Source organism: Podarcis gaigeae, assembly GCF_964106915.1.
Source record: "Podarcis gaigeae genome assembly, chromosome: 5".
In the NCBI taxonomy this organism is placed as follows: Eukaryota; Metazoa; Chordata; class Lepidosauria; order Squamata; family Lacertidae; genus Podarcis; species Podarcis gaigeae.
In genome coordinates, this window is record NC_139681.1 from 101,295,774 (window position 1) to 101,320,415 (window position 24,642).

Here is a 24,642-nt window from a genome sequence, read left to right on the forward strand (position 1 = left end):
ATGGACAGTCTTCCTCATCGCCTGCGAATGACCAAGCGCCCTGACTTGGGGAAGCGGAATGGGGTCCTGCAAAAGGTGGGCTGAGAGAGGACTGGCGTGCTCTGCACTATTGAAGACCTTTTTCTTCCCCATCCCCACCCCCGCAATTCTGCCTTCAGCAAGCACAGTCATTGGAATGAAAAGAAAACTACTTCATCAAGTCTGCATGTGAGAATAGAATCTGACAACTTTTATTGAGAGTATCTTGGCAGTTTACAGGTGATGGCTTTTTAGAGCAATAGATGTGAAAGCCTCTGAATTTTTCTTATGATAGGAAAATGAATGCATCCTTTCATACCTCCTCTCTGTTTGCGCAAATGTCGTCTTCAAAGGGTTTTGCCTTGATGGCTGAAACAGTTGAAGTCTCGTCTTTTGCCTGACAGCTTTATCTTAGAGTTCCGTTTTGAGCTCAGGGAATGTTTAAGTGAGTGTTGCATTTGTGTTGGATGCAGGGTTGATGCCATTAAGATAACTGGCATTGCACATTTAGAGTCCATTTAGAGTGTCAGTCCCTGACTAGGAAAACTTCTCTGGACCTTCCAAGCTCTCAGCTTTAATAGTGAACCTTTCAAGAGGTTTTGGCTTCATTCTGTATAGCAGGGTGCTGTTCTGGGGTTTAGAAACTTGCCTCACGCAGCGTGAGCTGGTGCCGCGCAGAATGAAGCGTTCAGGTCATGTATTATTTATTCTAAGAAATGTATAACCCATCGTTTAATAAAATTGCAACATTTCAAAACAGTCAAGAAAATTAAAAACATGTAAAAGAAAAGCATATAAAATATACTGAAAATAGATTATGCTGTTCCTTTTTTAATTTTCACACTTTTGAAATAACAAAACTTCACAGGTAATCATAATATTAAGCATAAAGTTAACATCTGGAGCACTAAAAATACCATCTGTTCAAAGAAGATTACAAATAAGTGGTTTAATCACATCAGTTCAATCTCTGTATTACTCAAAGTAATCAGTTGTTCAATATGCTACAAAAGGATTCTGTATGTTTTAAAGTTACATTTCTTTAACTTATTTTGTCTCGCATGTGTGTGTTGTGGTTTTCAGCATATTGCACACTGTTCTTGGAACATGAATCTTCCATTTAGATATTTTTAATATTGGTGAGGAGCAGATTTTTTTTAGCTGTCAGTGATACCTCACTATTATAATACCAATATAATTATGTAGAAGGAATCTAATGTTCAGATTGCCTTCCCTTATCAATATCCCTATGTTTTATCACGTTCTGTTATAAACACCTGAAGCAAATGAAAAGCCTTGGTTAGTAATAGGGCAGCCTTGCATTCTTGTAGCGCTTCCTGATGCCTTAGTGATAGGGAGCCTGAGACAGAGAAAACCCGCTGGAAAGTAACTTGCCTATTGATCACAATGGGCCTAATGTAACAACTGGGTGCTACTGTTATCATTAGTATTATAACTGCTTATTACCTGTCCTTCACCGTAAGGTTGCAGGGCAGGTTATAACATTAAAACACAGTATTTAAAACAGTTTTACACAACTTAACAATCACAGTAATAAGATGGGTAATAGACATTTCATTTGTCGAATGCCAGGGTAAAGAGGTGTGTCTTCAGCATTCTTCAGAAGCTAAATAATGTAGGTGTCAGACATACCTTTTATTGTGAGTTGTGGCAGTTTCTTTGCCATATAATATTAACTTGCATTTTTGCCGCGATGACTGTAGCTGGTATAAAGAAGCGTCTTTCAAAATCTTGATGATCAAAGAAACAGCACCCCACCTTGGCATCTCTCCCTCCCCTACTATACCGTCAGTATTTTATAATTATTTTCAACACCTCTACTTTTGAAGTATGACATCTTATACCTTTGCCAACATTTACATATCTTGAAGCTAAAGTTTATAACTAGATCCTGGCCACCATTGTTTAATATAAATAATATTTCAAACAACTCAAATACAGAAGGGAGGTGGTTTCTTGGGGACTGTAGGATACCAACCGCATAACTAACACTTAAGTTAAACTCCCATGTTCCATCTGTTAGACCTTTGGGGAAAGAGAATGTGCTTTGCAGGTACAGTACCAGGTTTGATCCCCAAATTCAGTGGAAATGAATTCTTATTTTTTATATATATCCTTTCCTTTTACACGGTTACACATTTGTACAATTGCAGTGTTTACGTGTGCACAGTATCTTTGCAATGGAAGGAGGTTTGGAGAAACCTAGAGCCAGTCAACCACTGCACTGTCTGTGGCCTCCTGAGGCCCCACCAGGTCCAATGGCCACCATCCACCACTGGCTTAAAGGCCTAGCCCACCAATTCAGGAGTTTTAGGGCATCAATTTGTGATAAAATGTCTGCATTCTTCCACTATTGTAGTTTTGTTCTATTTGCAACGTAAGTTTTTATTCATTTATAAGGCACCCTAACAAAGGACAGTGTGCATTTATTGTGTAAATAAGCTGAAAAGTGCCTTCCTTTGGTTAAGATGGTTCTGTTTCCTGCATTGCAGAAAGGTGGACTCATGTGACCTGGGGGGGGGGGCGTTCCTCCCACCTCTGCCATTCTGTGTGTCAGGGAAGAGACCAGTCCTGACCCTGTGATTCTGTGACTCTATGGTTCTGGAGGGTCTTCAGGAATAGAGAGGACATGCTGCCCTCTGCTGCTGGCAAAAGGCATGTCTTATTCTGACAACCACTGTGAGGAAAATGAAAGGGTTGGATGTGTTGCATCCATTTTGAGCAATGGGAAGAAAGGAACTGTGGGCCCTTTGCAATAGCAGTTTGCAGGTGGCTGATTCTCTGTGGAAGACAGAAGAGGAGCTCTGAGCATCCTCACTGTGTCTGGATGAGATTATTGCAATCATATGATCACTTTCTCTCATGTGTGCTCAGAAATATCAGGGCAGGAAAGCATCTAGATATAATAAATAAGGATGAAAACTTTCAGAGCTTTATAAACATCTTCTATTTATGCCAAACTTTTGTATTCCTAATGTTGAAAACTTTGTAGCCCTTTGTTGTGACTTTGCAACTTTTTTCACCGAAGTCTCATCTTGAGTCTCTTCTACGTACCTAGAGAGACCTAAAGTGTAATGCTGGCCCCAGAATTGCTTCCATAATCTTTTGTAAGCCTATTCCAGCTTTATTGATTTCAAATCTACATTAGCCACTCTTCAGCTGTAGCTCTCAGATGTTCACAAAGTATAATATTAAAAACACAGCAAATACCTAATTACAGCAGATGGAACAATCAGAATTAAAACCAAATAGAATGAAAAGGCCTGGATTTCAGCTGATGCTGAGAAGAAAATGAAGAGGGTGCCACTGAACCTCTTTTAAGAAGGGAATTCCAAAAATGGGGCACTCCCCCCAAAGCCTCTCATCCTGCAGCTGCTGCTGCATCTTCTCCCCCCTTGGAGCAGCAGCCCCTCAGAGGCTGATCCTGCTGGAGGGAGCCGGCAACCTTAAACCATCCGGCACAAGCCCCCAGTTCCTTATAACCAGATGTCACAGAATCAGACGTGTACTTCAGGGCTTTAGCATAGTGTCACTGTTGATTATTATACACTTTCCATGAATTAAACGGGCCTCTTTTCCTGTGAGACAAATTCTACTTGTATATGCATTTTCTGTTTCTAAAGCTGGCTTTAGAGATGTATTGTGGACCATGGTTTTCTGTGAACCATATATGTTTCTAGTATAGGCAATATCAGTCCGGTAGAGTTCCTTGTACAGTGGTACCTTGGGTTACAGACACTTCAGGTTACAGACACTTCAGGTTACAGACCCCGTTAACCCAGAAATAGTACCTTGGGTTAAGAATTTTGCTTCAGGATGAGAACAGAAATCGCGCAGTGGCAGGCCCCATTAGTTAAAGTGGTACTTGAGGTTAAGAACAGACCTCCGGAACGAATTAAGTTCTTAACCCGAGGTACCACTGTATTGACTGCTTTGATTTCAATTAGAAAAGATGGCAAAACCATCTATGCATTGGTATTCTACTGGTTTGGATAGAATCATAGAATCCTAGAGTTGGAAGAGACCACAAGGGCCATCGAGTCCAACCCCCTGCCAAGCAGGAAACACCATCAGAGCACTTCTGACATATGGTTGTCAAGCCTCTGCTTAAAGACCTCCAAAGAAGGAGACTCCACCACACTCCTGGGCAGCAAATTCCACCGTCAAACAGCTCTTACTGTCAGGAAGTTCTTCCTAATGTTGAGGTGGAATCTTCTTTCTTGGATGATTGTGAGCAAGTCCTTTGGACAAGCGGATGTTTGCAAGGCAGCCATTGACTTGCCTTGCTGAAATGGGAGTCTTTGTCCATCGTATTGTTAGGCAAGCCAACCTCTTAATGTGCCTCAAATGCATTCTCTGGGTGTGCCTGGCGGGGTGGGTCTTGAGGCATCATCCAAGAAAATGGGCTGAGAGCTTGTGATTCCCCACCCCCAGCACTGTATGGACCCAAGGACCGCATCCTGCCCCTTTTATGCCGCTTGCCCAGGTTGGCTAAATCTTGGAGAGCCTGTCTGACTGTTATGTTATTTTAGAAAGCAGGCCTTCGCAGAATAGGTATGGATGAACTCAAATGGAAACACACCAGGCATTTGAAAAAAAGATCTGCAGTGTTCCTATTTTGAGGGCAATTAGTCTAAATCATTTATTCTAAAACCACGTGGAATGATCCGCCTGCGATGTTTGTGAAAATGATACACACATTAACTGCCAGTTGTTGTGTCCTGGAATAAACAGCCATGCTTGGACAAAGTACCGTATTTTTTGCACCATAACACTCACTTTTTTCCTCCTAGAAAGTAAGGGGAAATGTCTCTGCGTGTTATGGAGGGAATGCCTACGGGTGGCATGCCTACGGATTTTCCTCCTCTAAAAACTATGTGCGTGTTATGGTCGGGTGCGTGTTATAGAGCGAAAAATACGGTAAGTGCTGCCAGTGCGGTTTAGGCTAAAAAAGCCCCCCTCCTCCTAGGGGGAGGAGCGCAAAAGAACTAAACTAGCCCCTCAAAGCGGGCCCAAACTATTCTGAGAAGTTAGCAGTGTAGTGGGATTGAAATTCCCCCTCTTTTTACCCTTTCCGTGGCCATACTGTCCTTGGGAGGGTTGTGTCTGTTTTCTAGACTTGGTGATTGGAGGGGCAGGGGGGGCACCACATTGCCATGCACTGGCTGCTTCCCTTTGTTTTTGTTCCAGAGCAGTGCAGGCAGGGACCCTGCATCAGAAGTGCCATGTGCTGATAGATGGTCCCCCCTTAGGCGGCAGCATAACAGTCAGATGAACGGTCAGCTCTGCCAGTTCCAGGTCTAAGTGCAAGAGCTTGTTGTTTGAGGTGACAGATGAAACAATAAATCCTCTCTCCTGCAATTTCTTTAAGGCATCAGTGAATATTGCTATTGGATTGCCCTTTTATTTCAAATCCTTATCTAGTCTCAGCAATAAATCCGGCTGCCCCAAAGCCATTGTCCAGCCTTGCGAAACTGGCTGTAAGGCAGGATAGATTTAACAGGACCCTGCAGTGCTAATAACTCTTATTGCAGTCTGTGGGCTGGAAATGAATGCACAGTGGTGAGAAGGGAAGCCCCTTTTATTCTGATGGGAATGTCTGGGTGATTCATGGCTGCCCACATTGATGTCAGCTTTTCATTCCTGGTGCTGATTCACCGTGAAGCATTCTACATACACAGGCTGCAATAATTAACATCGTTCTTTGCTACCCACTAACACGGCTGCCCCTCTGTTGTCCTGCCATTGCAATGAAACCTCTGCTGATACCCGATGTCTCCGTTCACCAATGGGAATGGGCTCCAAGAGAGACAGCTTCAGGATGCCCCATATATTGGATGGCTGTTCCAGGTGCCAGCCCTCCCTGCCTTCCAGGTAGACAGAAGTAACAGACAGGACCAGGAAATGTGCAGCGAGTGGCTGGATATTTTGAAGTTGGCTGCATTTACTTGGATTTCCAAGTTCCTGCTACATTCTGAAATGTGCTTGCTGGAGCTTCTCTCTCTCTGGTGTGTGCTTGTGTGTGCCCCCTGCGATGATGATGGGTCGGTTGCTGCAGCGTTTTGCCCCTCCCCCTCAGCATCTGGCATCAACGGAGCAGTGGCTGCGGCCAGATGAGCCGCTTTTATCCTTATGGAGGAGGTAGCGGAGCTTACTTTGCCTGCAGCAGGTGGAACTGCCTCATCCCCTTCTCTCCCTCCCTCCCTGCTCCCCTCCCTGGAGATTTTTGGCCAAGAGGATTCCAAAAGGGAGCCCTTGCAGAGTTCTCTTCATGCTGATGCCTTTTCTCTAACTGAAGAGGGAGCCACCCTCTTGGAAAGGGACACATGGACCTCTTCGGCTCGATCCCGCAGGCGGTGGGGACTTCTGCCACGAGAAATAATTCCGTGCTGTTTTTCTGTCTCAGCTTTCTGTTGAGAGGATCATGGACTCGCACGTCCAAGGCAGGCAGCAAGCCCTTCTTTCCCAAAGCATTCTTCTTGAATCTCGGTTGCTGAATGATGGAGGTGTCCTGGGTCTGAAAAGATGTCTCCTAGCACAAAAAACGTGGATTGCTTTTCTCCAGTGCTGTGCCACTGCAAAGTAGCATGCAGCAACAACACTGTCTCTTTAATGTTTGGATGCAAGGTGGGTCCGAACGGGGTTTCTGGCGAACCTCTGGCACATCTAAATAAATTAGCAGCATCTCCTTGTTAATGGGATCTGTAGCAATAGAATTATGCCATGGGATGGGATTAAGTCATATGCTTTTGGTGACGTGCTGGGGGCAGGCAGGCAGGCAGGCAGCGGTGCTCTCTGCTCGGTCTGTGTGCCTTGTGGAAGAGGGATATTGCACACGCACCCTCTGCAGGAGAACAATTAAAAGGCAGAGTAGAAAAACCTCCAGGGAAGGCTGAAGCACTGCCCTGGCAAAGCACGGCATGTTTTTGTAGTTACCGTTTTTACTTTGTAATATTCATACCCTGTTCTCTTGTTTATTGAGCTCCTGGAGTGGCTTAGAGTAATAAAAAGGTATCTACAGCAGGAAGTAGCTCTATTAATTCCCATCTTAAATGTTTTGCTCCTGCTTTATTCTGTGGCTATCAAGGGTTCTGTCTGTCGGAATGGAAGCCTCCTGAGGTCCCTGGGGGAACACCTGAGGGCTTTGGGGGCTGTGTTGACTGTGATGGAGCAATGAAGGGGGCATAGTGACCTTTAATGCAAAGCATCCACTTGGATTGACTTGATGGCTTTTCTTTCTTCCCTCCTTTTTAAAAAAGTGAAATGCATGTTATTACCCAGTATTTGGGGGTTTCCTCATAAGAATGTGGGTTGAGATACCCCAGGCTGCGATTGGTTTCTAGATACTTGAGAGAGAGAGCAGCTGAAGCATGCATTTTGCCTCTGAGAGGATCTTCAGGCAAGTTCAGTTGACCCAGCCAGGGCTTTTGAGGACTGACTTGCAACTGAAATGTTGCAGGGAAAGTGCAATGATTGGAAGGCAGCTTTGGGGTTGGCACTGGCGGGGGGGAATGGGGAAGAGGGTTGCATGAAGGCAATAAAGAGTTTTCAGCCTCACAGCTGCCCCTCTTGCGGAATGGCAAAAATGTTCAGCTCCATTCTTTTTTAAAAATCTTCCTGTTGGGTGCATGTTTCATGTGAAATCTCAGCAGTTTGTAGATTAGCACTTCCAGCTTCCAGTGTGGCCTGCAAGTACCCAGTGCTAGGCGGACCCTTTAATTTAGTGGCTGAATAGCCAGTCCCTTCACAGAGAGGTGTGTCTGGCACCTTTGTTGTGTAGCCTTTGTTATATGCTGAAGATGCACCTCTTTTCCCTGGCTTTTGACACCTGAGACATATTTGGACCCACCCTATGTTTTTGACCATGATTTGTTGTAACAGATTTTAATGTGTTTTAAAATAGTTGTAACCTGCCCTGAGACCTTGTGGAAATTTAAACAAATAAATAGTGTGTCTGAGGGTCTGGATGGCAGCTAAGACTTTCTCTACCACTCAGGCTGTGTTTTGCATGCTGGTTGTGAGCAGAGGAGGTTTAATATTGCCAGGAGAAAACTTGCCCTGGAGAGGTTATAGATGCTGCCTGCAACTTCAGATTCCTCTTTCCTTCTCTTCCCCACCAGTGATGGAACAATAACTTTTTTGGGGGGGGGGGCACAAGTTGAGGTTTCATGATGTTTCCCCTTCCTCGGCATTGGGCTGGGGTGAGGTGCAGCGCATCTCCACATTCCATTGTGGTTTCCACAAGGCTGCCAAGGTTTGTCTCTGCATATGCTCCCAAGCACTCTGTGTGCGGGTGTCTTTTTTCAAAGTACCATTTTAAACTTATTGGTCCCGGAGGCCAGTGAAGCCTGGGGAGCCCCAGTGGTGCTTGCAGGTATGTGTGTTGGTCCCTTCCCCAGTTGTTTATTGCTGTTACTCCTGAAGCATATCCAGTCCATGGGAAATGATTAAAATGCTCTGTTAACGGTGCTAACAGTGGTGGTTGAAGGACCAGGCAAGCCAAACCCAAAATGGAGAAGCTTACTTAGAAGTGCTTATTTCTGGTATGCTTTTTGCACAAGCGGGCTAAGAAATAACATGCCTAGGACATGTGAGCAGTATTATAGCCTGACCTGTACCAACACCAGCCCAACTTCAGTGTTACTCACATTTGCAGTATCCTCTGTCTTGGCAGAAAGGAAGAACCATATCTTTGGCTTCTGTTACTGGCCTAATGAAACAGTGACCGACCCATGGCTCCTAGCTCCAGCTGCTGTTTCTTGAGTGCCAATGGTTGTGTGCCTTTCACAGTTCTTGTGCAGAACTTCAGATATTTATTCCATCAAGGAGGAGAAAGGTCTCTTCTTCTTCCTCTTCCTCCTCCTCCTCTTGGTCGTCTTCTTTAAATAATCCCTTGGCTCCATGGTCTGATTCTTCCCTGTGACAACTGATTTCCTCCTCCTGGCCATCTTTTGTTCTCAGAATGATTCAGACTGCTGGGCAAAAGAGGCGGGAGGGCTGCAAACTGCCATTTGCCCACTGCACTGAAACGGGTGGGTGAATGCTGGAGTTGGCAGCACTCTGTCTGCAGAGGGAGAACTGGGAGCCGCAGGGCAGAGAGAGCACTTGAATTCCCAGCGCCTGGCTCTGAACAAAAGGCAGAGCATGGCCTTTTTGCTTGAGTGCTCAGGCAGTCTCCAACCTGAAACACACAGTAGGGATAAGCTGTGAAGTTTTTCTACACCCAAGCAGTATATAATTTTTAATGAAATTTTATGAAATAAATAAATATCCACTGGCACCCCATTCAGCCAGTGCCCCCCTGGGTAAGGTGGGATGGTTTGGCCTCTCAACACACACGCAAGTACCCTGCCCCTCCTCAAAGATTTTTAAAAAAATATTTTTATTAATCTTCCATTATAAAAACAAAGATACAAAACAAACATCTTATTTATCACCAACTTCCTCTTCCTGACTTCCCTCAGCCCTTCTGATGATTCTCCATTCTATTTACTTCTTCCACATTTCTCACTTAATATTGCACAACCTTAATATCTTATTTATCCCTTATTTTTTTAACAATATTTCTACCTTACATTTTCACAGAACTTCCTGAAAACCTACAAATGTTATTTGATTGTCACATAATGTTTGCATATATTCTGTAAATTTAATCCAGTCCTCAGTGAATCTCTGGTCACAGAATCCTAGAATCATAGAGTTGGAAGAGACCACAAGGGCCATCGAGTCCAACCCCCTGCCAAGCAGGAAAGACCATCAGAGCACTCCTGACATATGGTTGTCAAGCCTCTGCTTAAAGACCTCCAAAGAAGGAGACTCCACCACACTCCTTGGCAGCAAATTCCACTGTCGAACAGCTCTTACTGTCAGGAGGTTCTTCCTAATGTTTAGGTGGAATCTTTTCTTGTAGTTTGGAACCATTGCTCCGTGTCCGCTTCTCTGGAGCAGCAGAAAACAACCTTTCTCCCTCCTCTATGTGACATCCTTTTATATATTTGACCATGGCTATCATATCACCCCTTAACCTCTTCTTCTCCAGGCTAAACATGTCCAGCTCCCTTAGCCGTTCCTCATAAGGCATCGTTTCCAGGCCTTTGACCATTTTGGTTGCCCTCCTCTGGACACGTTCCAGTTTGTCAGTGTCCTTCTTGAACTGTGGTGCCCAGAACTGGACACAGTACTCCAGGTGAGGTCTGACCAGAGCAGAGTACAGTGGCACTATTACTTCCCTTGATCTAGATGCTATACTCCTATTGATGCAGCCCAGAATTGCATTGGCTTTTTTAGCTGCCGCGTCACACTGTTGGCTCAGTGTGACGTTGGCTCTGGTCACGTCGATTCCGGATCCTTCCTGTTAATTTATCAAGTTCCGCGTAATCTGTCAATTTCATTCTCCATTCTTCAATCGTAGGTAATTCTTCTTGTTTCCATTTTTGGGCCAACAATATTCTTGCTGCTGTTACTGCATATAAAAACAACTTCCATTCTTTCTTATTAACTTCATTTCCTATTATTCCTAGTAAAAATGCTTCTGGTTTCTTAATGAATGTATATTTCAACATTTTTTTCATCTCATTATATATCATTTCCCAAAAGCTTTTTACTTTTTTACATTCCCACCACATATGGTAAAATGTTCCTTCTTTTTCCTTACATTTCCAACATTTATTACTTACTTTATACATCTTTGCTAACTTCACTCGTGTAACATACCATCTATACATCATCTTCATCACATTTTCTTTTATTGTGGTACACACAGTGATTTTCATTCCTTCCTTCCACAATTTTATCCAATCATTCAGTTGTATATTATATCCAAAATCTTTGGCCCAATCTATCATAACCGATTTCACCTCTTCATCCTTTTGTATACCATTCCAATAATGATTTATACATTTTAGATAAGTTTTTAACTTCATTTTTTAATATTTCCTGTTGAAACCTTGATTCCTTATCAGCAAAACCTCTTTGTACTATATCATTTTTAAACATTTCATTAATCTGAAAATAATGCAGCCAATAATTAACATATTCTTTCACTTCCTCCATATGAGGAAGTTTCAATTTCCATTTACTTCCCACCTTCATTATTAAACTCTTATATGTCACCCAATTCCCCCTCATGTTAATCTTCTTCACGCTCAACACCTCCAATGGAGATAACCAATATGGGGTTTTTGGCTCCAATAAATTTTTATATCTATCCCAAACTTCAATGAGAGATCTTTCAAATTATATGATTTTCAAAACCCTTATGTACTCGCTTCTTATCCAACCACAAATATGTGTGCCAACCAAATCTGTTGTCAAAACCTTCCAAATCTAACATTTCTGTTTTCTAATTTCATTCATTCTTTCAACCAACAGAGGCACCAAGTCTAGCCCCTCCTCAAAGATTCGATGGAAAGCCCGGGCCTGCTGGCTATGCCTAGATGGCCTTGGCGACTGGTCCACCGGGATGCCTTTTCCCAGCATCATTTGGTGCATCAGCTGCGGTCCCTTTGGTCCCAGGATGGCCTCGTGCCAGGTGTCCCCCCACCTGAGTCACATCCTGACTCACGTTCCTCAGGGCTTGTGCTGGGTCAAGCAGGGCACCCAGGCTGTTGACCAGGGGCTTGTGGTTATGAGCCTGTTGGCTTGGCTCTTCCCAGGGGACTCTGTTGGCTCCTGGCTCAGTTCTAAATGGTGGTTTAGAAATGGTCTCAGATGGGTTTTCCTTTTTTTTAATAATATTATTTTCAAATATAACAGAAAAAATAAAAAATAAAAATAAAACATCCATTTTATAACCTTATTTTCATTAATATCCTTTCAGGACTTCCCCGCCCCACCCCCTTTTGTATTCCAATTCCTTCAAATAGATTCAGCAAGTTCTTACCCCAAATTTTAAACTTATTATGATTAACCCAATGTTAACAGTATTTTTCCATCCCCTAAAATCGACCCCGCTCCCTTCCACGAGTTCCCCTCTTTAATATGCAGAACAGATTAAAAAAAATAAAAAAGGAAAGAAAAAAGAATAAAGTATAGTTTAACACCCTTTGGATTCCAAATTCCCGCCCCCTTTCCCGGTTGCGTTTCCCAGTGTCCATCAATGCCTGCTGTCATCCTGGAGATCCCACATCTAGGCCAAAATCCTTCACAAGTCCACTTTGCCGTCTTTTTAAAAGTTTTGCCGCCTTTTTGGTCATCTTTAATTTCGAACGTCCAATCTTGGAAGAACTCAAAAGGTCCATTTTTTCCATCCAGATCTCTATATTTAAGAGCAAAAACTCCAATCTTGTTTCTTTAGGCCTTTCAAATCTGGATGTCCCAAATGTTCCCACTTCCAGCTTTGTCCAATTCTTGTTGTTCATGTTGTTCTTGTTATTCTCTCTCCTCAGTTTCCTCTAGTTTCATTTCCTGCTCCCCTGCAAAAATGTTCTAATTCCAAAAGCTTCTAAATCCTCTACAGAGGCTTTGTTATTCAGGAACCAAACTTTACGTCAAGTCCCTTCCATTCTTCAATAGATAAATCTATTGTCTCCTTTAGTGTAGAGACCTCTGTAGACAAAATAGTATTCCATTTCTGCAGTTTCCCAGGAGATAAAGAGTCCTATTCAAATTCCATACCAGCAATACTTGTAGTGTCCCACAGCCCCTCTAGAGGGATTATAGTAACTCAGTTTCCTTCCAGATCACACCCAACAGTCAAAGTAACTTGTTATTCCTTATTTTAAACAGTTAATATCCAATTTGTAACGAATATAACCGGCAAAGTCCTCGTAACAAAGTTCTCTTTTTATTCTTCAGCTTTGACAGCTCCTTTGACAGCTGTCAAAGCCTCTTTTGCTCCTCTCCCGGCGCTCTTGCGAATCGCTCCCGGCTCCGGGGGGGGGGGGGGTTGCCTTTTAGCTCACATTCTACTTTTCTCCTCCAGCCCAATCTTATAGTTTTCCATCGTGAAGTTAATAACTTTATCAAAATATGGTAGCACTCGATCTTAGTTGTCAAATCCTTTGCTTTAGATCCTCTACAACCGGGGGGAGACTGACTTCCTTTTTGCACCTCCCCCCCTCGCTCCGAATTTTAAAAAAATATTTTTCCTTTTTAAGTCCAGTTTCCAATTACTCACGGGTTGTTCTTTTTGATCCAAATTTTCAATAGAAGAAGTCAGCGCTCTCCGCCGAATGGCATGCGGCTTCGCTCGGTAGGGGAAGCGGAGGACTCATAGCACCACACCCCCCCCGGCACCCGCTCTGCAGCCTTTAAAAAGGCTCCTTCGCGGGTCGGGGGGGCGCAAACGGTGCCCGCCGAGTCACCATGCCCATGGGTTTCAGCGCCCATGGTTTTTGAGGGTCCCCGCGTCGCCGGCGCGGTAGAACCAAGCCCCTGCCGAGCAGGCTCCCTCCGGAGCTCGGAGGGAGTCCGCCATTCGGCGATGGCGCCAACCCGGAAGTCGAAAACCTCAGATGGGTTTTCCAAAGGACTTCCTCTTGGCCTGTGAACCTGCCCAGCGTCTTCAGGTGGTCTTTTTCTGGAGAAAACGTCTTCCTTTGTCTCTCCCCTCTCCCCACCCCACCCTGGCAGGGGAGTTCTCCTGGCATCTTGTTCACTAGCCTGTGGGCTTCTCTTGGCTTTTGGTTGTTAATGTGCTAATGGTTTGTTTTTCTCCAAGCTCTTTAGTTTAGGTTATAGAACTGGTTTTCTAATGGCTAAAATGTTTATTGGCGGCTTTTGGTGTCTGCCAGGATTTATTTCTTTATTTTGCTATTTTGTTTTGTTTTGTATTTTGCTTGAATGTATACTTTTTATTTGACTTTATTCATTGATGCTTTATTCTGGATTGTTTTATTTGATGTTTTAATGTAGGTTGCAAGCCACTTGGATATTTCTTTCTTAAAAGCATAAAGTGGCATAGAAATGAAATTAATAATAATAATAATAATAATAATTTATGGCATTTTCTGGGATGAGTACGTGTGTCATTTTGACTTAAGGTGTCTTGAATTCTGGTCTGCGGAAAGATGGAATTTAAATGTCATAAATAAGTAAAAGTGGGTGGTTCTACATGGGTTGGGTGGAGTCTGGCAGGGACTCCGCTGCATAAGCGGAGGGGCGCAACCTTGATGCGCAACTTCGGCAGCCTGTGCTGGGATCGTTGCAGAGAAGCCAGCGCTCTCTTGTTGCCGCCTTCTTCCCCTCTTAAGTTGGGGAAGCAAGTTGTGTTGTTGAGATTTGCCTTGTAAAACTGGTCTCCTTTTGAACCTTTTTCCTCCCCCAGAAATACCGTTCTCAAGATGACGATGACACTCCTTCGCCAGAGCATGGCTCCCCCCGGGAAACTCCCAGTGAGGCAGCAGCTCCAGAGCTTGTGCATGTTTCTGAGAAGAGTCTCTCTCAAGTTGAGAGCGTCCATGGATTTGTGTCCCACTCTCACATTTCGCCAGTCAAGGTAGGAGGCGTGCACATATTTCAGAGCCTCTTTGGGTATGATGTGTCAGGTGTCCAGGGAAAAGTTGCATGCCTTCTTCTTGCTGTAAAGATTTCATGTTCATTCCAAGTCCTACCCTTATGTCTTTCTAATTGGTGGGTTCTCATCATAACATGAAGTTCTGACGTGTTATTCATTCATTTCCTACTGCATCTCTGAAGCAAGGTAACTGGTTCTTCCTGTTTGAGGAATCTAAGGTTTCACTCTCACAAATAATTGTTTTGATGGCTGTGTAGGATTTTGTCTGCAAATTCTTAGTCTATTTCTAGGTTATGGCATGAAAACCCGAGTATTCCTCTGTTGTGAGATTTTTTTATTCAGTTGAGTTTAGGGTTGAGAGAAGGGTTTCCCAACAATGTCCGAAATTAGCCAGGTGTCAGGGGCATTTTATAATTGGCTCTCAGCTACTTACGAGTAAGTGAAGATGCCTGGGTACCAGGATGGCGCCTGACATTTCCACTATCTGGAGGTGCATGCCTGGGGATCAGTGGATCTGGACTGTTTTCACATACTAATACCCCATCCTGTAGAAATCCAGTTGTTATCTTTTATCTGCACAGTCAGAATGAAAGCAAAATGCTTTTTCTGTGCAGCCTGCGCAGGAACAGTGAATGGCTTATTGTTGTCACTTGCCTTCACTTATCCCACCCCACAGTTTCTCTGATAATAATAATATGTGACCTTAAAAGAGGGGTGCTCAGAACAACACACATAGGAACTGGACTGCTGGCAAATTTTGAGTCTGCAGTGACCTGGCATTGACCAGGCATTGACCTTTTGCATCATGGTGGCAGCAGTGGGAGTGGCGTGGGTTTCTGAGATTCAGGAGTTCCTTGCTCAGCACTAGCAAGGTGGCCTTGGGTGGTGAGTTCTGGGCAGTGGGTTCAAGAGGGCTGTGGAGAAGCTGCCAGTGGGGCTGGAAGACAGCTGTGAGAAGGGCGGGACCCTGAAGCAGTTCTTTCAGTACTAGGGAGCACCAGCTGGTGGGCTGTTTTTGAAAAGCGGAATGGCTCGTGGGCTGGGATGGAAGGACCATGATGAACCAGTCAAGAAGAGTCCTTGTTTAAACTACAGAAAGGTGGATGGTGGATGATGTAAAAGCAGTTCAGGAGAGGGGAGGCTGCCATGGGAGGTTGTGGTGCAGCTGGCACAGTCCAGATGGTGCGCTGGGAGGCTGGGCATGAACTCCTCAGGTCATCCTCCCCCAACATGCTGCCCTCCAGCTGCAACTGGTCTGCAACTCCCATCATCCCTGAACATTGACCGTGGTGGCTGGGACTGGTGGGAGTTGTAGTTCACCAACCGGGGGGCACCAGGTTGGGGAAGGCTGCCTTAGGAAAGCAGCTGTACCTTCAGCCCCCTCCCTGTTGCCACCACCTGCAGAATAGGGTTGCTTCTGTCAAGCTGCTTCATAAGAATGCATGTGAAGTATGTTGAATGGTGCATCATGCAAAATTCTTCTTGGGTTTTGGACACACCCAGTGTTTGAAACTCCCGTTGTTCTAGGTGCATTTTGTGACAGGGAATTTCATTAGCGTGAGCAGTTTCTGAGCTCTGGGTGCAAATACTGTGCCTAAGATTTCAGATTAAAACTGCAGAGTGGAAGTAAAGGAGGACCTTTTTCTGCCTCCCCACTTCCAGCTACTTTCTGAAGACTGGAGAAGAGACCCTCTTAAGAATATTTGGGAGGGGGGCACGCGAAGGACTAGACTATGTGAAGAATGAACATAATATTTTAGTTGCAGTTCATTCATTTTCAGCTTGGCATTCTTGTTATAAAAAAGCGTGCCTAGACATTCCGTTGTTGCGCCCTTTAAAGGTGCCCTTTTGCTCCTGGCTTTCCTATCTCTGTTTCTAACCCTGCACACATTGGGGCCTGAGGTGTGCTAAAGGAGAGCTGAATGAATTATTTGCCTCTGCCATCCTCACAGTCAGAAATGTAGGGCAGATAGGTGGGCCTGGACTCACTTTGACAGGAAGGGGGCTTGAAGAACTGAGGCAGATCGCAGTGTCAGGCAGGGAATATGGGAAGCTGGTGTCAGAACTTGGAAGTAGCCCACAGCAGTCAATGGCAGATGCCTCTTGGCCTTTCCTTCTCCCCAGCCCTGCCTTGAAACACACCCTCATGCCAGCCTCTTCTTACCTGAACCAGCCCAGGGGAGGATGGGAATTGGCAGAGCAGGTCTCCAGAAAGACAGGAAGAAGCAGCCTGCTCAGGGATTTGGAGGGTGGGGGCAGCTGCCTCATCTGCCTGTCTGCCTTCCTCTGCTAGGAGCAGAATCCTCAGGGACCCTGGAAGCGGCTTAATGCAATGGAATGTAGACTGTGGGCCTGCAGAGACTGGCTGGCTGGCTGAGGAATTTGAACTCTGCTCTGTGGTGGTTCTCCCTCTGAACAGAAATCTTTGGCAGTGCATTTGCTGTTGTAATGGCCTCTAGGTGGAGATGTTGCAAAGGAAGACCTTGGCCACAGGCCTCTCAGGTTATCCAAATACTGTTTTGGCTGCATTCACATGACCATTGATTCCATTCTCATGGTCTTCCCCAACTGCTGATTTCCATGTTATGTTTGAGTTTTCACACAACGTAACAGCCACTTCCAGAACTATAGTGGAATATAGTGGAACATATGGAAACAAATGCTAAACTTGCTCTATTATTTGTAAACAATTTTTTTTCCTGGAAGCAAATATGAGCAATAAGCTTGCACTGCACTACGATAGTTTGAAAAGTGGTTTTTACATGTGTGAAAACTGAAATATAATGTGGACTTAACAGTTAAGGAAAAGTCATGAAAACGAAGTAAACTGGCAGGTGAATGCAGCCCTGTTTGTTTGTTCAGTTTCATTCCTACCTTTCATCTAGGCAGTCCCAGGATGTGATACATAAGAAACATCAGTCAGCAGTGGTGCCATCCGTATGCTGAGAATAGTCAGCACAGTTTCTGTGACATCTGTGGTGTGGCCAGGGAGACGCGCCTGGACTCTGTGGTGGGCTGGATGAGGGCCAGCAAACTGAAGTGGAATTTTGACCAGGCCAGAGGTGATCTTGTGGGTGGGTGGGCGGTTCTGGGGCCTGGGAATGAGAGAGACTGCCTGTTCAGGAGGGGGTGCTCCACCCGGAAGGGGCACCCATGTGCCCTGGGCCTGCTTCCAGAGCTGTCGCGGCTGGAGGCTTGGTTGCAGCCATTCCTATGCCTGGAGCTAGTAACAGATGAATGGGTAGGCAGAGGAGGTCTAGCGCACATCAGGCCGTCCAGGCGAGGCAAGAGACTGTGGAGACATGTTCCCCAGTGCCACTCTCTGAGACCAGCTCTGCAGGAAGGATGGGAGCTCCAGCTGCCCTGCGCCTCCCAAGCCACACAGACAACTGATCCAGGAGCAGACTGTGATCTATGGCAGTGATTCCCAATTGTTGGTCCGTGGACCCCAAGGGGTCCGCGTAACCCACCCAGGGTGTGTGTGGTACCATACACATAACAAAAACTACCATAGAGAGATCAAAATTTTAAAAAGTAGGGGGTCCATGGCTTGACTTTTGAAAAACAAGAGAGTCTACAATACTTAGCTAATTGGGAACCAGCTGATCTATGGTGATCTGTCATGTCTATGATGATGAGCCCCCCTGGTATGAAGGGTGTGCGCTACAAGCATTGTTTTGGGTAGTAAATGTTCCCCAATGTAAACCCAGGGTCAGCTTGGGATCTGTTTGCAAAGCACTGATGAAGAACAGGTTCCAGGTGTTTTCGTTGGCTGGAGGTGAGGCATCTTTCCCCTCCAGGTGGGAGCAGAAGGGTGCTCAGTGGGCGGCTCCTTGACCTGGATAACTGGGCAAGAAAGACTCTTCACTTGGGAGCAGCATAATCTGTAGATCTGAAGTGGGCAGAACGTGTAACAGACGGAAGTTGGATTAATCAAGAGGCACTAAGGCAGTTGGGGGGGGGGAGGCAGTGCCCGTCTGTCCGTCCATCACAGCTGCTGCTTGTGATTCTGCTTTGAGCTGGGCTGTTTGCTTCTCCACTGCAAGGCGTTTTTGGAGCAACTTGTAATAAGGCCACCATGTTCATTTCAATGTGGCATGCTCAGAAGATGAGTAGGAGGATCCTAAAGAGTGTCCGGGAGTCCAGGCACTTCAATCTTCATATTTTGGTAGGTGAACTAACATAGCCTAATGATGGTCCGGTTCTTAATTCAAGGGGAGATACTTCTGATGCATAGAAAATGTGTATCTTCCTTTGGCATTCTGCAATTTACAAATATTTAAACCACGCTTATTATAGGGGTGTTTTCAAGACCAGAGGTGGGGAGATCCCTGGAGTCAGATTCAGGAAGATTTCGGGCATCTTCAGATGGTCCTTTGCTTTTGTACAGTAATGTTTGTGCACTTCATTGCTTGGTGATGCAGCTGGATCCAGAGCTTGACTGATGCTGGGCTTCTCTGGTGGGGGGGCCAAATCTTCCAGAGCTCAATCTGTTTGTTCCTAGGGCCAAGCCACATCTTCCCCCAGAGGTGCTTTTTTTTGCTTTGAATGTGTGTGGTTTTTTTTAAGAAAAAGAAGGAATGATGCTTAATGTTCCACATCTCTGCCATTCAAGGATTGGAAGATTTATTAGCCTTTGTATCCTCTCCCCTCTTGAGTACATACACCTGATGCCTCCACTCTTTATTTGAGTGTGGACCCAGGCAAGGGGATAGATAGAAGCTTTTACTAGGAATTGGGGTCATCCGATAAAGCCAACTGGCAGGCAACTTGCTTGATCTGAGCACAGCACAAAACTCGCAGGATAGGCAATGGGATCTCCCCTCCCCATCCCGTGAGTTCCCTGCTGTTGTGCTTCCGTCCAAGGGCCTGCTTCCTTGTCTCCAACTCTCTTTCTCCCTCCCACATTCTCCTTGCTGTGATCCACTGGTCAGGAGAAAAAGAAAAAGAAAACCAGCCCTTCCAGACAAGATGTAGAAGACAACTCCAAAGATAAATCCAAAGTGAAACCCACACCAGGAAAAAACAGCACTGCCAAAATGTCTTTAAAATGTCAACAACTGTTTTGAAAACTAGAAGCCCTGGGGAAATAAGGTCTTCACGTTGCACTGGAAAAGACCCCACCCAGGACTGTGTCCCCTCCTTGGTCTCCAGTCTTTGTCCTCCTACCCGTGGTGCCCATTGCAGCTATGAATAAGATGCCGGCCATTTAAAAGCCCTGTTAAGAGTGAGCCCTGCGTCATCCCAGTTTGCGTGTGGCTTCAGTGGCTGGTGGGTCATGCTGCTTGCCAGTCCCATTGAAGTGCTTGTGCTCCCTGACTGGTTTAGCCTCCCTGGCTGAAGCCCAACAAAAGCATCTTTGCTTAACGCACATCCATTTCAGTAGCATTTGGAGAACATCAGTTATGTGGGGTGGAAATTTTTGAATTTTTAGAAATGCACTGTTTCCTGAAATAAATTAAGGTAAAGGTAAAGGTACCCCTGCCCGTACAGGCCAGTCTTGACAGACTCTGGGGTTGTGCGCCCATCTCACTCAAGAGGCCAGGGGCCAGCGCTGTCCGGAGACACTTCCGGGTCACGTGGCCAGCGTGACATCGCTGCTCTGGCGAGCCAGAGCCGCACACGGAAACGCCGTTTACCTTCCCGCTGGTAAGCGGTCCCTTTTTATCTACTTGCACCCGGAGGTGCTTTCGAACTGCTAGGTTGGCAGGCGCTGGGACCGAGCAGCGAGAGCGCACCCCGCCGCAGGGATTCGAACCGCCGACCTTTCGATCGGCAAGTCCTAGGCGCTGAGGCTTTAACCCACAGCGCCACCTGTGTCCCCCGAAATAAATTAGGAACATAAATAAATTAACATAATGCCAGCCGTCCAGCATGCTACAGTTAGTGTGTTGACCGTATTCAGTGCCTATATATTTTCTTTAAAATAAGGTAAGGGTATGACATTGAATCATAGGGCTGGAAGGGACCCCAAGAGCCGTCTAGTCGAACCCCCAAAGCTGTCATGTAAGTATTCCAATAAAAATAGTTTCCAAGTAAAGCTTTGAATCTGTTTGCTCTGTCACTGTAACCTCACTGGCAAAAGCCAAACTTACTTCTCCTGCAACTGCTGTATTGTGGCCTCCAAAGGCAGCCCCCTCTGCTCCACCTGCAGGGACCGCCCCCCCACCACAGTGGAGAAGTGAGAGGCCCACAGCACCCTCTGGCCCCTCAGCCATCCCTCCTAGGATTGCTCTAAGTAGGCTAAGTCTCTCCCCCCCGCCCCCGGTTTGGATTCCAGTAAAAAATCCCCACAGGTTTTATCTGTGATAGCTTCTGTTTCTGTTTTGACAATGTTGATTAAAGTAATCTTAGCTTGGTTTCCTTTGGGATGTCCCCATGTGATACGTGAGAGAAATAACTTGATACTTTTGCAAAGAGGAACATGATATTATTGCTCATGTAGTAATGTTAATCATCTGTTAATTACATTGTCCCTATTACGGTATAGCTTTTGCATGTAAATAAATTCTATAAAAAGAAAGCAAAATCCCCCACCTCTCAGATTGCAGCAAAAGTCATTTATTTAAATTCCCTCTCAAGGCTCCTTGTAGGAGCCTCACATGTCATTGGCTTCTGTGAAGACTGGATGTCATTTTAAACTAAACTAAATTAAATCTTGCACATTAAGCCGGGCCCAAATTAGAGCAGAGGTTCTTATCTTTGATGCTGACTCAGCCGCAGGCTCATGGAAGGAAGACACACACATGCCCAGGGCCCCACCTTTCTCTCCTGACAGTCACTAAAGGAGAAGCTTTAAGAGTTAAAATTAATTTTGATTGCATATTGTTGAGACGTTGGAGGATATTAAATCACTGTGTGTTGCTGTTAGTCAGTAAGAGGTTTTAGAGGTTTGCTGCTGCTCTGAGTTGATAATTTTCCAGCTTCCTACTATTGAAGGTTTTTCCATGTTTACTTGTCTGGACTGAGCATGAGTCCTCGAAGGCTCCCCCTCTCACAGGAACTGCAGGAGAAGAGCGGGGCTGCTTGGGGACCTTCCCATAGTGGCATCTGGTTGGCCGGGGTGAGGAGCGAATGTTGGACCGAATGGGCCCCTGGCCTCATCCAGATGACTCTTCCGGTGTCCCCAGGAGCTCTTTGCATTTTTATCTCATTAATGACTTAGGGGAGGTGATCAAAAGTCCATCTAGAACTTTTTCAAGTGCCTTACAGAATACAGTACCATAATTCTAAATTATCTGAATAATTCCTTCCAGAACCCACTCACCTAGCATTGTTGAATATTCATGTATATACAGTGGAACCTTGGGTTGCGGACATAATCCATGACGGAGGCACTTCTACGACCTGCAGAGTTTGCATCCTGAAGTGCCGTGCCTGCGCTGGTGCGATTTGGCGCTTCTGCATATGTGTGAAGCACGATTTAGTGCTTCTGTGCGAGCAGCAAAACATGGAAGTAACCCGTTCCGGCACTTCCAGGTTTCCTGCGGTCCGCAACCCGAAAACACATAACCTGAGGTGGCTGTAACATGAGGTATGACTGTATCGTTATGTTTTTTGTTTTTTTTATAAAATTTTTATAGGGTTTTTACATTTTATAAAGACACACACACACAAAAAGACAAAGACAACACATATACAATTTCATACCCTTACTTTCTTTACCCTCTTTCCTTGACTTCCCCCCACCCCCTCTTCATACATCCCAATTCCAATAATTATTTCAGCAAGTTCTTGTCTATCATCTTAAACATATTGTTATTATTTTTAAAACTTAACTCTTTTTACTTATAAACATTTAACTTTTCCATTTCCAATTCTCTTATAAACATTAAATCCTTTTTCTAAGGTCGACCTAACTTCCCTTCCACGAATTTCTCCCTTTATTATATTAATTATAGGTCACATTGGCCAAATACAAAAGTCATAAAATTTTAAAATTCTATTCTCCCCTCCCTCCCTACCCCGCTTTCCATCCCTTCCCAAGCAAATGTCCAAAAACAGTTCCTAGCCCGGATTCCTCACATCCGAGGCCTTCAATTCTCTGTCAGTCTCTCTCTGCCAATTTTGTTTGTAGTCCTTTTTGTTGGTCCTTAGGTCTCGAAGAAGTTCTGTCACAGTCAACTCAAATTTTCTTCCATCCAAAATGTTTAAAAGCAATTGCTGCAAAAGATCAGCTGCTCTCCCATACTCAAAAAGGAAGTCTCGATCATATTTCTTTATTCTTTTGAATTCCAGTGTTCCAAGTACTCCAGGGACTTCCTTCTTCATCTTTCTCATCTTTCGCAGATTTGTAATCCAAAGATCTTCTTCCTTATTTTCTGACAATATAGGCTTTTGGTTGGTATTTATTTGGTTGGTATTTTCCACCTGAACTATCTCCACTCCTTCTTTCCTCTCCATCCATTCCAAAAATATCTCTTCTGGTTCAGCTGCAGATTTTTTGTCAATCGAATCCTTTGTGCACTCAGCAGAGTTGTTTGTTTTAGAGTTCAAGGTCATAAGTTCTTTGTTCATAGCCGTACTCTGCTCTTGCAGAATTCCCACGAGAAAGAACATTTTTTCTATTTCTGCCAGTAATTTTCCCTCTGCAGCCATTGTAATGTCTCTAGTCCCCCCTAGGGGGATTCCAATTGCTTAATAGTCCTTTTCCAACAATCCGTTACTTTATTATTTATTACTACTTTGTTTCCAACCACCTCAATTCAAATGTATCACCTTTAGTTCAGAGAGTTATTAAATAGCAAAATTCTTAACTTTAACCGCCCGTTTGACAGCTCCTTTGACAGCTGTCAAACTCCTTATTCTTTTTCCTCCGGCACCCGCACAGGACGCTCCCGGGTTCGGGGGGGGGGGATTTACACATAAAGTTCCAAAATTCCTCCCTTTCTCTCCAGCACAAAGACTTCTCCTGTCAAATTCATGGAAAGATCTTTTATCTGACAGAACAACAATCTCTCCACCTTAGTTCTCCGATCCTTGCTTTAGATCGTTTGTAGATGGGGGGGGGTGCGGACTTCCCTTTAGCACATCCCCCGGTCGTGCCGAATTCAAAGGTAAAAATTTTACAGTCCAAATTCCATTCTACTCACGGGTTGTTTATTTTCCAGTCCAAATTTTGGGAAGAAAGTCAGCGCTCTCCGGCCATGGCTCGCGGCTTCACTCCACTGAAGTAGCGGTCTACTCACAGCACCACGCCACTCTCCGTACCCTCTCCGTAGCCTTTAAAAAGGCTCTTTGTGGGTCGGGGAGGGCGCTTAAGGTGCCCACCGAGTCACCAAGTCCGCATGCTTCCGCGCCTGCGGTTTCTAGGGTCCCCGCGTCACCGGCGCGGCAGGACCCGTCCTCAGCAGAGCCGATTCCCTCCGGAGCTCGGAGGGAATCCGCCATTCACCGATCGCGCTAACCCGGAAGTCATGACTGTATCATTATGCAGTCAGTCTGTGGGGCAGCTTGCAGTATCAGATAAGCATGGAGCAGGAGGAGCACAATGAGCAGCCTTATTACCTAGCCAGACCTTTAGGCCACCTGGCCTGGTCCTGTCTCTGTACCAACTGGCAGGGGCTGTTGTGATGTCAGGCTGAAGTTGCCTACCTGGAGATTTTTGCACCTGCTGCGTGTGCTCCATCACTGAGCTGGGCCCCTTCTCTGGAGAGGGAAGCTTGCAACATAATGGAAAGTGCTAGGACTCGGAGTGATGGGCAGCAGCCAAAGCAAAATGACTCTCTGGAGAACCTCTGTTGTTATTTGCGAGTCAGCAGCTCAAGGAGATACAGATTTTCCATTAGGTGGTTGTATTCATTAATTTATGTATGAAATTTATGTGCTGCTTAAGATAAGCATAAATCTCTTAAGCAGTTAAAATATAATCAGGAGCAAAAGAAAAACAATACATTTTCCTTTAGGAAGCTCAAGAAGAGAATAAAACTATATACCATAGATAAAACTTAGTAGAACACTAAAAGAAAGCTTAAGAACCAGGAATCGGAGTCCAGGGGAGTTTGGGTAAACACAGACGTCTATAAGAGGCATTTATTGTTGTCTCCGTCTCTCAAGCCAAGGGTGCTGCTGCCACAGCAAGAGCCCTCTTCTGTGTCACAAAGTGACCAGCGTCCGGGTACCCTGGTTCCAAGTTGCTTAGGGCTTGG

General features: G+C 45.1%; 1 protein-coding gene across 12 annotated transcripts in view; it reads left to right on the forward strand.

The window, feature by feature from the left end:
- DLG1 (discs large MAGUK scaffold protein 1) overlaps positions 1 to 24,642 on the forward strand; it is an 82,880-nt gene that overhangs the window by 7,867 nt on the left and 50,371 nt on the right. For all 12 annotated transcript variants that reach the window (XM_083739321.1, XM_083739330.1, XM_083739333.1 and 9 more), the window contains one exon: positions 14,306 to 14,476. In XM_083739321.1, coding sequence (XP_083595447.1) covers positions 14,306 to 14,476 — 171 coding nt within the window. The remainder of the gene's footprint in view (positions 1 to 14,305; positions 14,477 to 24,642) is intronic.